At 41.4% G+C, this 14,677-nt stretch overlaps 1 protein-coding gene across 2 annotated transcripts in view; it reads left to right on the top strand.

Moving 5' to 3' along the window:
- The window catches only part of LOC142803339 (uncharacterized), a 61,532-nt gene extending 48,001 nt beyond the window's left edge, over nucleotides 1-13,531 (top strand). For both annotated transcript variants that reach the window (XM_075888455.1, XM_075888454.1), the window contains 2 exons: nucleotides 8,457-8,648; nucleotides 13,314-13,531. In XM_075888455.1, coding sequence (XP_075744570.1) covers nucleotides 8,457-8,483 — 27 coding nt within the window. In that variant the 3' untranslated portion in view covers nucleotides 8,484-8,648; nucleotides 13,314-13,531. The remainder of the gene's footprint in view (nucleotides 1-8,456; nucleotides 8,649-13,313) is intronic.
- The last annotated feature ends 1,146 nt before the right edge of the window (nucleotides 13,532-14,677 follow it).

Below are 14,677 nucleotides of genomic sequence, written 5' to 3'. Positions count from 1 at the left end.
GAATGTTTACCTTCGTCCGCCAGTTCATTCGCGGCTGCCACGAATGTCAGCGGCGGAAAAGCCCGCCACATCCTGCAACAGGTTTATTGCAGCCACTTCCATGCCCAGACCGCCCTTTCGACCGTGTAGGAATTGACCTCTACGGACCACTACCATTAACAACGGCAGGCAACCGATGGGCTATCGTGGCAGTGGATCATCTAACACGGTACGCTGAAACTGCTGCTCTCCCCACAGCTGCAGCACAAGACGTCGCAACTTTCATACTCAATCGTTTTGTGCTTCGTCATGGTCCTCCTCGAGAACTCCTCAGTGACCGAGGACGTGTTTTCCTCTCCGATGTAATACAAGCAGTTCTTCAACAGTGCCAAATGGCTCACCGGAAGAGTACAGCCTACCACCCACAGACGAACGGCTTGACTGAGCGGTTTAATCGTACTCTGGGGGACATGCTCGCTACGCATGTCGCTTCTGATCAAACAAACTGGAACCTCATTCTCCCATTTGTGACATACGCGTATAACACCGCTACGCAAGTCACTAAAGGGTTTTCCCCATTTTTTCTCCTGTACGGTCGCGAACCATCACACACCATCGACACTTTACTCCCATACTCGCCAGATCCCTCCGAATACAAGCCTGTCTCGGAAGCCGCTCGTTACGCAGAAGAGTGCCGCAAGCTAGCCAAGCGGCTTACTACATCCGACCAACAGCGCCAGAAGGAGATCCGTGACGACGACCATCGTTCTGCACCAACGTTCGTTCCTGGAGCACTTGTATGGCTTCATGTACCGCCCTGCGCCCCTAGTGTATCACCCAAGCTACTCTCCAATTATCGTGGTCCCTACCGCGTGGTCGAGCGTACTTCACCCGTGAACTACGCCATTGAACCCCTCACGCCACCGAGCGACCGTCGTCGGCGTGGACGTGATATCGTTCACGTAAACCGTCTGAAGCCGTACTTTGACCCGCTTGTCCCCACGTGTTAGATCGCCAGGATGGCTTCAACGTTTTCGCCGGGGGTAATTGTAGTGAATAAGAAAGACGTTGATACCATCAGGTCAGCTATCATCAGCACAAAAAGAAGGCACGAGATCGGCGATCAAGCACCGTCATCTGATTTCGCCTGCGTTCCTATAGAGCTACCACCCGCTTGCTCAGTCCTTCAATAAACCCCCTTTACAATAATAATAATAATAATAATAATAATGTAGTGAAGAAGAGGGGCCTCAGCGGCATTTCTCGGCGCCTCAGGGTCATCGCCATCAGCATAAGCTCGTGCTTGCTGTGCTTGGCCGGACGCTGCTGAATGCTTCACCTTCTGCGTTCTGCTCTGCAAATTAACCCCGTTACAAGTGGTGGAGTCTGCTGGTTTTCGATCACCCTGGAGCTTCTAAATCGCATTTTACCATCCATTACGCCTACCGACGCGAGCGCCGCTCAAACTCCTCCACAGGCACCGCCTACTGTTCTCTGCGCCGGTTCTCTGCGTCTGCGAGATCCCCCTGTTTTCTCAGGTACACAAGACAAGGACGTTGACGACTGGATTTCAACGTACGAGCGAGTGAGTACTCAAAACAAATGGGATGACGCCGCCAAGTTGGCCTACGTCTTCTTCTACCTGTCGGACGTGGCCAAGCTGAGGTTTATAAACCACGAAGCGGAACTCCCTACATGGTCGGTCTTCAAAACGAGCCTCACACAAGTTTTCGGACGGCTGGAGGTACGCAAACGCCGAGCCGAACAATGCTTGCATACTCGGTCCCAGCAGCTTAGTGAAAAGTTTACAAACTATATTGAGGATGTTCTGGACCTTTGCAAGCGAGTCAACGAGTCGATGTTCGAAGAGCTTAAGATCAAGCGCATCATGAAGGGCATTGAGGACGACGCTTTCCAAATGTTGCTTTGTAAGAGTCCTCGCACTGTCCTAGAACTGACCGAGTTATGCCAGAGTTTTGACGAGTTGCGCAGGCAACGTCTTTCCACCCGACGACCCTCGGTGCTCGACGACTTTTTGTCGAGTCTGTCCACCCTTGGCAAAGGAGAAGACTATGCCCCTCTTCTCTCCAAGATCCAAGAGTTCATCCACGCTGAGGCCCCTCCTCTTCAGTACAATAATAATAATAATAATAATAATAATAATGGTTTTTATTTCCACCAATACACAGTTGATGGAGGGGGTGAGAATAAAAGCGATTATCCGCTTGACTAAGTTCTCACCCCCCAATAATAATAATAATAATAATAATAATAATAATAATAATAATAATAATAATAATAATAATAATAATAATAATAATAATAATAATAATAATAATAATAATAATAATAATAATAATAACTTAAGTCTAACGTCCCACAACCGCGAAATAATTATGGGTAAAGCCATATTAGAGAGCACTGAAAATTTCAACCACCGGTGTTTATTTAGCGTGCATCTAAATAAAAGTGCATGCCTCAAGCATCTGACTACTTATTAAAAAACTCTTACGCAATGTCCAGTTATTTACTCTGCAACTCTTCTTTTCTTCGACCATACAAATGATAATTAGCGTATACTTGCCTTCTAAATATCTTTTATAATTTCTTTTTGTCTTTGTTTCTTGACTGCTGTCTCCAATCACCACTGCGAGTTCGTCTGTAATATTTATTATCATTCCTAACAAGTCTAGTCGTGGCTGAAGAGCGCCATCTCATCCCTTTTCATCTCATCCCTTTTTGCAGAAAGGTATGTTATAATTTTTTTTTCGCAAATTGAACTCACTGTTGAGGTAATTTTCAAGCTGCTGGACTCGATAGAGCTCAAATCAATGAATGCTTTGAAATGTATTGTGCAAAGTGTTGCACATAACGGGAATATAAGTATTGTGTTTTTGCGTGTAGTTTTAACAGGTGAAATTTGTCACATACAGCACGAGTTCAGTGATATATATGAACTCGTGACGTCTCTGTACTGCAGTTTTTTTTACCGTTTTGTTTGCCCATTCCTCTTTTATGGCACGTTTCTTAAACCACGAAGTTAATTTTTCATCACTCTATCATTTCGCTAGTGTACAGGACAGTATTTGCCTAGGCTATTGACTTATGAGGCTTATGGCTCTTCGCCTGCGCCTTCAATTTTAGGGAAAGTTAGTGTTAAAACATAACGAGCAGAAACGCTTTTGTCATCCTTCGTGAGCGAAAAACCTCAATAGCGATGCTCGCGCTACATCAGGCACGGCATAACGGAGCAACAATTTTTTAGCGCATACTCGACGGCCCAAGACAAAGTCTACGCACAGAGCTGGACAAGTTGAAGCTTGAAATAGTTTTGCTGGGGTTTGCTATATCCTCCTTGGGTTTACTGAGTTATGGAACGTCTGAATTTGCCTCACAGGTTTTTACTAAATTGCACTTGGTATTCCTGCATCTCACTTGGCCTCACTATATCTTCCTATGTCGAGGCTTCTTTTTCTAGGTCTTGTTAAGTATTGCCTTTTATTGATTGTTCAAACTTCACTATGCCTAGTTTTATAACGTATTGTGACTTCCTGCAGGTTACATATTGCTTGTGAAACCCCATATAGACGAGCTCCGCTGTGTTAAGCCAAGCGCTACTTACTGCAAGCTTCACAATTTTAAGAGGCGAAGCCTCTTAACACATCAAAGTGTGCATCTGCCTCGGATTCGTGCGTGCCATTGTGGACACTTGAAACGCAGGTGTGCCATGTGTGGTGCAGCGTGAAAAAAACGACCCCAAATGTCCGCTCTATTGCAGCACAAGGTCACTACAGGCCGCTTTTATAGGCGCGCGCTCCCCGCGTTGGTGCCTCCGTCATAGAAAAGAGCCAACGTAAGGCACACCCTGCAGCGGCTCGGTGCGCAACTCTGCAAATTCAACTTTGATCTCAGAGCTCGAGAAGCTGCAGTAATACGGCAGCGTCGACAAGTATACTTCGAGCTAGTAGAGCGGAAACTGTGCTGCATGTAGCTGCATGGGTGCCGGTGGCAACCTTAAGAACGCCCTCAATCCACCATGCCACCATAGGGTGCAGTGGAGCTTCAGCGAGCAGCTTCAGCACCCGGCATTGCTTGTGATATTCTCATCAACAAGAATAATAACAGGTTTTAAGATAATAATGAATTTTCGTTACCTAACTAAGATCAACCTATGGCAGATTTACAGCTCGCCTCTGTGGTATTCATCTTTGTGATCACATAGTTGTTCATGTTATGCCACCTGAGACATTTCTATCATTTACACACACCACAAAAACATACTGTTAAACGATGCCTTGTAGTTATCTGTTAAAAACTTATTCTCATCACTGGTTAACGTGAATACTAAGTGATTGACCTAGCCCTTCACTGAATTTTCGTGATTTACTGATTGGCTTTGCCAATCACTAAATTACTATTTGGCCTAGCCAATTACACAGAACATTCGCGACTTCTGAACATTAGTATATGCTTACAGCATATTTTCAAATATTGAGCGTCATTCGGTAAAATGACGGCTAAATAACAAAATGCGCCTAAATGTGGCTAAATAACAAAAATTACAACATGATGAATTTTCCTCCGCATGCTTCGCATATCGTCGATCCCCAAGGTGCGTGCGATTTGCCGAATTTTTTGGTAAAGCCATTGAAAATCAGCTGAACACTTTTCAAATGCACAATCTAAAGAAATTTAATCTCTCTCTCTCTCTTTCTACACCTGTTTGGCATAAAGAATGTTCGTTCAACCTAACAGGCCATAAATACTTTTTTGAATAATATTAGGCACTTTATTTATGAAGGGCTTGCTTTAGAAGCCATACTGATTGACCTAATAAAATAATTTGACGCACTGGTACATTATACTCCTTTAGATCAGCTGTTTTGTTGTATTTATGGCCCACCACTAAACTTATTTCACAAACACTTGTCCACTGACTACAACTAGTATATTTTTATGGCCAACTTACATCAGCTAAATGTAATTAATGTGGTGTCCCCGAGGCTCTTTATTAAGCCCTTTATTGCGTTTACTATTCTTAAATGAATTAAACAATACCCTTCCCTCTTCCAACTGTTCACTGTAGGCTAAAGACATGACCTTTTGTTCATCGAGTTTATTAGTAACCGCATTTGAAGACACACCTACTGCAATTTCTTAACGCGTTCATTGATCGCGCAGAAATGACCGTCGTCAAATTAGGTCTACTGCACCATCTTCTATGCTATTTCACCGGCATCTGGGTATGCTATATCTATTTTAATTACTATCGATAAACACCTTCATTACAATATTCATACGAACTCGCTAATAAAAAAGTTCAACTTTGATATCCTCATTGTCTTCAAAACACTCATCTTTTTCAACCTCACACTCTAATCTCCCTTCATAATCAATAGCCATTTACCATACTGCTTACAACTTCCAATAATGGGGCTACGCACACTAATCAACGCGAACCACTTCCTTGTCCTCAAAACTAGGTGATAAAATTGCGTTAGCTCATTCTCTATATATGTATCACCAGCTTTGCATCTCGCTCTTTCAGGCGACGTTTCATCACAAATTGCCGTTTATTTTATGCCAACTCATTCATTGTGAAATATGATTTGTTGGCGTTTGTTGTCATGTTCTGATCATGAAGAATCATACCAAGTTTGAAGACAATAATCATTTCCTTTTGCGTAAATAAGATCGACCTACGGCAGACACACAGCTCGCCACTCTGATATTCAGCTTTGGAATCAGATATTTGTTCATCTTAAGTGACCTGTGACACTAGATACTTTACACATATCATGATAAACATACTGTTAAACTATGTCTTTTCTTTATCTGTTATAAATTTATTTTCATCATCAGATCATCCTTTTGTATTCATATAGGTGTATAATAAACAATTATAGTGCTGCTAAGGTGATGATGTGTTGAATAATTTTCAAGTGGTTTCTGTTGTATTTTACTATTATTGTATCAATGCCTCCCTTACACAATGCCCGACAATACCTGTATGGTTTCTTCCAAATAAATAAATTATTAATGAGAAACATCTCTTAGCGAAGTTCGGCAACTTTGAGCGTATCTATCTATCTATCTATCTATCTATCTATCTATCTATCTATCTATCTATCTATCTATCTATCTATCTATCTATCTATCTATCTATCTATCTATCTATCTATCTATCTATCTATCTATCTATCTATCTATCTATCTATCTATCTAGCCGCCTACGACTTCTAGCTCTCCTGGCCGTTTCGATAATGGTATCAATATCAACCTTGGTGTGGCATAAAATGAGTATATGAAGAACATATATGATTAGTCATAACATGAAAATTATGACATGTTTTTCATGAATGTCATGATTTACATCTCATAGTCCTGCAGCTCTTGTTGTGGTTTTGTTCACATGACATGTTGCGAAATGTGTATGGTATGGCAAGATTGCATGGCGAACACAGGCGACCGATTCTAACATAAAAATAATGCTCGAGATGCATGTCATGTAACAACATCACTACATGCCACACTTATGCTGTGCTCGCGGCTGTTTCGCTAGCTTCGCATATCCCAAATTTGGTATTACGGTACGTCAATGGATGACGAGGGTATAGGACTGGTGCAAGCATGGTAATCATGACACGCATGCCATGTAAGAACATGACAACATACCACGCTTTTGATGAGCTTGCGGCTACTTCGCTAGCTCCACATGTACCAAATTTAGTTCACGTGACGTGGATACACGAAGTAGGGTAAATGAGACGTCCAAACATAATAATCACAAAATGCTTGTCATGTAAAACATGACTACATGCTACGCTCATAACACGGTCTTGGCCGTTTCGCTAGCTCCCCATCTAACAAATGTGGTATCAGGTGACGTGAATAAATGATGAAGGTAAATAATACTTCCAAACATGATAACCCTGACATGTAAATCATGCACGGCATAATTTACCTCCGCCCTGTAACGTTGTGCTGATTGTAAAGGGACAATTCAACCTTCCCTATTCGTGCTTTAGCGTGTCATTGATTCCCACTGTACGTGGGATCTGTCAATTTTTTTAGGGGCAAAGCTTTTTAGGTCGTGGGTCGTTTCCTCCACTGTAGTCGTATTAGTAGTATGTAGCCACCACCAATTTATCAGTTGCTCAATAGATTATGCCTTATGTTGTATGTGTATATACATTCGAATATTATAACTAGATGATGTAAGTGGTTTTCATAGCATATCCACGAAATGAACAATGATGACTGGGGTAAAGTGCTCATCTTTCCGTTTGTGTCTCCATCCGTAGTGCGTTCATCCGGTCGCCCGTCCATCCATCTGTTCATGCTTCTGTCTGTCCGTCCGTTTGTGCTTCCTTCCGTCCATTCGTCCGCATTCTGCCCTTGCTTGCTTCCGTTCGTTCATGTTTCCGTCCGTTCGTCTATTCGTCTGTCTGCCCGTCGTGCTTCTGTCTGTCTTTCCATCTGTACCTCCGTCCGTGCTTTCGTCTGTGCTTCCATCCATCCGTTCGTCCATGCCTCTGTCTGTTCGTTCGTCCGGATGCACGAATGGACTGATGGACGCCTCGCTTCACTAATCATCTTTCGCTCCATGGATATATAGTGTTTTTCTCTCTTTATTTAGTATACACTGTTCAATATTGATTGTTCTTTTTATATTTGTGCACACAGTAAAAGATAGGAAATCCCCTGAACAGTTTCCTACTTTAGTACATCCTGATTCTGTATGTGTTGTGTAACCAGTTTTTTTGTACGTGCAATAGCAAAGAATAAATTTGAAATTTGAATCTTTGCACCTTCGGAACCTCCCTCATGCCCTTTTACTCATCATACTGCGGAAGACGGGACCAAGAAATATATTACAGACACATGTCTTTCGTGGTCCTGAATATCGAGCTGCTTTTCATGCATAATGCATTTAAATGAACTCGCAGGGTCCGCCAGTTTATTTGTGGCTGGAGGGGCAGGCAGCGCAAGCCTTGCACCATAGCGTGGAGTACTGAGTGAGCTGGATCATGTCAAATTGTAGCGCGAGCAAAAGAGTTAATAACACACAATACAAAAACTAAATAGAAACTGAATATTAATCATAAAAACCCACCTTTTATAGTCAGCAAAGGCGACGCTTATATGAGGACACATGAACGTCCATTAAAACCTTCAGAAGCCAAAAAAAAAAAACCCTAATAGAGTATACTGTGAACGAGGAGTTTCATGTTACCTCACATCGGCGTCGTCGTTCCTGACTATGAGACGCCGATATCTCTCCAGTTATCTTTAGTTTACAGATAGCGCCTCTACTGTGTGTTTATTAAGCTGTTTTGTTTTCTTCGCGCTACGCTTAGGCATAACGTTACTTGCTCGAACATTCTAAAGAGCGTGTACTGTTACGCCACGTTGTTCTTGCGGTGAACGCAATACTTTTCTTCTAATTCTGTTTAATTTTTGTTTTTGTTACACAGTGGCGCCTGATATGCTACAAGCCTTGAAAACGATGGTGTCGAATGTACGAAAGGCCTTCCGTAGCACACTTGAATCAAGTTGGGTCACAGGACATGATCGAAGCACTGTCCTCCAAAAGCTAGACAACATGAAGACCTTCGTGGGAAGTCCCGGGCGACGCCTCGAACCTCAGTTTGTGGAAGAGCTTCACAGTCAGTACTTTGAACGTTCTACAGCGTACAATCACTAGGAATACATCTGATCTTATGGAGTTTATTAGAAAGTTGGTGGTTGATATTGAGAAAATAGTTATTGCCACGGTACAGAATATAGCCCACTTAAAAAAACCTCTCTGCGTAGCCAGCAAGGTAGGATCGTAGCTACATGGTGCCTTGTACGATAACGAAATTCAGGGTCTGCACTTTAACCTGACGAATTTGTCACAGCTTTGCTCTGTTCATTCAGTGAAACATCCTATTGGGGTAACAACTGATGCGCATATCTCTCGTCATTGTACCAACTGGGTTGCGGGAAAAAATACTTGGACTCATTGAACTTTCAAAATATTATTTAAGAAAATCGTGCATCTTGGATAGAAACGTGTGCCACAGTATTTCAAGAAATGGTGTGCATGATAAACACAAACAAAAAAAAATCGATGTTTCAAGCTGGTGAAAGAAGAAAGGTAGCTGTTTGCTCACATGGCGTCATTTACAGCTGCGGATTGCCTGCAATGTCCCATAAAAACACGTGCGCATATATATATATATATATATATATATATATATATATATATATATATATATATATATATATATATATTTATATATATATATATATATATATATATATATATATATATATATATATATATATATATATATTTATATATATATATATATATTGCACACTTGCAAGCAAATACCATTACCGTTGGGAGCGGGGTGTTTCGCAATATTAGGAATAGCTGTAAATTCCCTTCAGTCATACACAAGCAAAACTTGAACGGTACACTGTTAACTAATACTTCTCCGAACAGTGTCTTACAATGTTATATAATGCGTTGCGCGACAAGCGGTTATCATTGAAGCTGCAGTGTGGCCATTTCTTATTTACTTCTAGCTCACTTTCGCACGATAACAATCACCATCATCTTTTTTTCTCTGTATTTATCGTCACCGCGTGTTATTATAATCGTTATTGTACACGTGCGTGGTCTGCCCGTTGGTTTGCGAGACGTTTCCTCAAATAAGCATCGTCTGAACCAAGACGTCATCATAATAACAATGTGACAAGTAAGTCTTTTCTAGTCCTCTGACGCCAAAGCGAGGATGTACAAAAGACACTCTTTGTGTTGCATCAATTAGTGATAGTATTAGGTGTGGCGACATATGTGCTTTGGATCAATAAGTACTTTGCCATGGAAAAAATAATCGTGAAACATCACCAGAGTTGCAAGTTCCGCTTATAAATGCAGAGATGGCCTTCTTTTGTTTTGCCGAGTCGCTTCTACATTTTCCGTCTCACTTGTGGCGTTTGCTGTTCATTTGCATTTTCAGCAAACAGCTATTTCACTGATAACCACGTTCCTCACGCGTGTTTATCGGTGACATTGAGTAGTTGATTGCAAAGACGTATGCAGGGTCCTTCATCGAGGAGTCTTCATCGCAGTGCTCCTACCCCCTTGCACTACTAACGTAATTTATGGGAAATGGTTGCGTCCGCTATGACCACCTTCCTCGTGCTTGAGTGTGGGAGTGAAAAAAAAAACTTTGCCAAAAGCAGCAAGCAACGTTAATCATGCGCTGGTAATTGTGCCTTCAAACGAATAGAGACCGCCCTAGCGACAATAATAAAATGTAGCCGTGTGATTTCGTTTATATTTGCGCACATTTACTCCGTTCCTAACGATTGTGTAATTTTTTGAACTCTTCATTGTTTTTGTGGGACATTTTTATTTGTACATAAAAGTATATTCAAGAATGAGAAAATTCACGATGTTTTTGCATCTTTCGGGCTTTTATTGTGAAGGGAATTCGCTTGTCTGCTCGGTAGCATCTGGAAAGAGTTAACATCACAGAACGTGGAACAGTAATAAACGTTTTTTGCGAGATGCTGAAGAAGGAATGACATGAGAAGTATTCATAATTGATGTTATCACTAAAGATTACAAAACAGAGAGAGTTGTTTTGGACAAGCTCAAGGGTTGCCATATCTGGTGTCCCACATGGCTGTATCATTTCTTAGTTAGGAGCCTGTAGAATCATAAAGCTACGAGTTAAAGCCGTATGAAAAGTGAAAAGGTATGTCGTAAGCGGAGAAGCTTGTGGTTCCTATAGTTCATAATGTATTCCGTATGTAGCAATTACTTAAGATTAAGCTTGATGTGACCTTTCAGACTTTTTTTTGAGTAAACTAGAGGAACGTTATCAGCAAGCAAGGGGGTCAGAAAGTGTAATGTCTTGCTACAAACATAAAATTCACAATTTGGTACTTGCATCTAATGGACCTTTTTCTCGCAAATACGAGAAAGCGTGAAGGGGAGATATCAATACATTGGGTTGTTATCACTACCCTTTTCTCTGCGATTTATTAGTAAACACGATAATTTTAAATGATACAACCCATGAGACATAACCAATGTAAATCAAACAATAGGGGTTCTTAAGGTAGAATTTTGCGCAAAGCTCGAATGAGCTTGACGAAAATTATCATGTCCACCTACGATAACGCGATGGGTTAGTTTAGAAATATTCCATTTACTTTGATTTGTTACCGTCAAAATTTCATTGATGTAGTTTGTGAAGCAAGAGTTAATGTCAGAACTCATAAAAAGCTTTTAAAAATCTTGATATACGCAGTCAGCCAAAGATCATTTATCAAGTATTCAAATTAAGTTTAGAGTAGAGCGTTTTCACTGGATTTTACAAGAAGATATTTTGACAAAGCCACCTTGCGCTGAAATAAAAAAAATGAATATAAAATGAACTAAGTTGGTAAATCTCGGACTGTTCACAACATGAACTGGTTAGAGAAAACGTGGTAAGAAAATTGGTGGAACAGTCTTTTTTTTTCAAAACTTAACAGAACTGGATGACCTCTTTTTTCGTTTAATCAGTAGAAATATTAGCGACCGTTTTCAGTTTTTCGCAAATTAAATTGTGCTGTACGAGCACATAGTGGTAAAAAAATTTCATTGTACCATTATACCTCACAGTAAAGTCGTTTTGAATCATTTTAGTTATTTCATTGAGTTGCATACCTGCAAGAGGTTTTAATCATTTGTGCGAACGTGGAATAGATTACTCACTATGGCTGTCTTCGGGAAATTTTTGATGAAAGATCTGTAAGACAACCAGCGCAATGGGCTTTTTTATCTTTGAATAAGTGAGCAAATGCGGTTGCAATTAGTGGCTTAATTCCGGCAAATAATATATATATATATATATATATATATATATATATATATATATATATATATATATATATATATATATATATATATATATATATATATATATATATATATATATATTGCATTGCATTCGTAACCTGGACTGCACAACGTTAGTAAGAAACTTAGCTGGAGTGATATGCTCGACGCTATCATGCAGAAGTACCGCTCACATTTGTAAGGAGACCATTGGTGGTGGTTCACACGCAAACACCTATTCGCATGATGAAAACACCTATTTTTGATTAGAGGATTTTTTTATTGAGCCTTCAGTCGTAACGTGAGCAGTTAAAGTTGCATTTAGTCTGTTGAGTGAATGAGCTATATATTAAGTCTTCATTCATGTATGGTGAGCCCGCCTCAGTAGAACAGTGGCTAGCGGGCTCGAATCCGATGGTCAAGGGTTCGGTCCCGGCCGTGGAGGTCGCATTTCGGCCGAGGCGAATTATAAATGCCCCCGTACTGTGCGATGACTGCAACGTTGAAGAACAATAGATGGTAGAATTCAAGGAGACCTCCACTACAGCGTCTCTAATGATCATATCGTAATTTCTGGATGTAAAATGCCAGATATTAGTATATATGTATGAAGAACGCCTCCTTATCTGTTCTTTACGGCGTAGCATGATGAGTGGACTGATATCACGCCTATGATAAACGATATAATTATTTCTGCGTGAGTATAGGCGGGCCAGCCTCGCATATTTACACGCCATTGTGGTCTAAGTTTTATGGGGCCGAATTGGTGGCGCGAGAGCCGCAGGACGACATAGAGGCCGAATTCTCTATTGAATTGGATAATTTATCCGGTCCATTTATTTATATTTAGAGAAACAAATGTTCCGAAAGGTAGCCGTATTCATCATTCTGAAAACTCTTCTCCAACCTAACGAACAAGTACTGAATCTAGCTGTGTTAAGTTAAAATAAATATTTTATATTTCTGTCAGCGTTGAAGAACCCCGATTGGTCGAATGCTGTACACTTTTTGTGCCCTATACACAGCAGGTGTCTTCCACTACGGCGTACCGCATAGTTATATCATAGTTTTGGCACGTAAAACCACAGGGTTTTCAAAACATCTAGAAGTACTACCTCTTTTAAATATTTCTGCGTTTGCCTGTCTGGCAGTCTATCTGCCTCTATGACGTGATCAGTTTAATAAAGCTCAAATGGTTACTGAGCAGCGCTGCGGTATCATCTAGTGATCAGTTCTCGTCATTTAGCAATTGAAGTGCTACGCTGACTTTCTTGCAAGGTCCAAGATTCGAGAAGAGCACTTGAGGAAGATTGTGCCGTGCTGAATAAACGGATGTTTTTTTACCTACTCTTCATGTCAATCGCAGATAAGGACGCTGTACCATAGAAAGCACACGTATCATTTTATTCCTAGAATAATCATACTCGATGTCTTTTTTACACAGAATCTTACCCAAACGTCCCACCTGATCGCCTTTTTCCGACCTGGATCAAGGCTCTCTCGCTTTCTACACACTATTTGTGGTCCGACCAGACAACGTGGCTTTACGATGAAACAGAAGTAAATGCACGTTACGAAACCAATCTAAATACAATTGTCATACCGACAGCCATCGTCGCGCATCCTTTGTATAACTATCGTGCCCCAGAGGCTCTGAATTATGGCGCCCTTGGATCGGTAAGTCCTTCGACAGAAGCGGCAAAATCATACATGAACGCCGCTCCTCTACTAGTATTAAGTATAGTCGCCAAGCAAATAACCTCAGTCGGGATTCGTTCTACACTATAGATATTAGTACCATTCTTGTTGCATACAATTTTAGCACATGTTGAACAGGATTTGTTTTCTTTCGCCACGTTCTTGAAGTTCCCAAATAAGCACCGTCTGCAATACAATCTGTCTGTCTCTCTGTCTGTCTGTCTGTCTGTCTGTCTGTCTGTCTGTCTGTCTGTCTGTCTGTCTGTCTGTCTGTCTGTCTGTCTGTCTGTCTGTCAGCGCTTAACGGTACCCTAAACAGCATCAAAGTAACCAAACGATACTCCAAACGGCCGACCCCATGCGCAGCGCCCACCAATATTGCTCAAGGTTCAGTGTTCATACTTGTGCGATTGTCAATTAAAAAGCAATTATTGCGCATATCTGAGGCACCAAAACAACACGTCAATATTGGCGCAAGGTAGCCTGGCAACTATAGTGGCTAGCCTCTGAGGATGATAACGAAGCAGTTCTGTGGGTGCGTGCCTTGGTGTTTGTGCTGTGACGTTAGGGGGTGTTTTGTTCATAGGCCTCTCACGTTCAGGCAGCAAACCGTGCTGTGGCTCTAGTCCCTGGAGACGAAACAGACGCAGGCACGAAACAGAGTGTTTAGTTTGGGTACCAAAGGCCAAAAGCTTGAACACCAGAGCATGCGCCCACAGAAGTACTTCGTTATTGTCCTCAGACACTGGCCACTATAGTTGCCAGCCTACACCTTGCGTCAATATTATGTATGTGTATTTTTTACTACAAAAGACATACATAAGTATTTTTAAGGATTGTAGCCTTTATAACGCTGCACTGGCCATGCAACGCTAGCACGAAACGGCAAGTGTTTCCAACGCTTTGCTAAGACGACATGGTGGCGGCACTTATACGCGTCGCCTTGCGTTCTACACCGTATCACCTCAGAGACGCACACACACGGTGCGCGCCCCGCTTTCCAGGATAACTGTCAGATAGCGCTCATGTCTCACGTGTGACGTGACTTGATGCGCTCGTTTGCCTCCGCTGCATGCTCGAACCACTCTAACGCAGCGTCTCCAGAAAACC

This window comes from Rhipicephalus microplus, chromosome 3, assembly GCF_043290135.1.
Source record: "Rhipicephalus microplus isolate Deutch F79 chromosome 3, USDA_Rmic, whole genome shotgun sequence".
NCBI lineage: Eukaryota > Metazoa > Arthropoda > Arachnida > Ixodida > Ixodidae > Rhipicephalus > Rhipicephalus microplus.
Note: the sequence above shows the minus strand (reverse complement) of the source record. Positions and strands in the feature narration are given on the sequence as shown.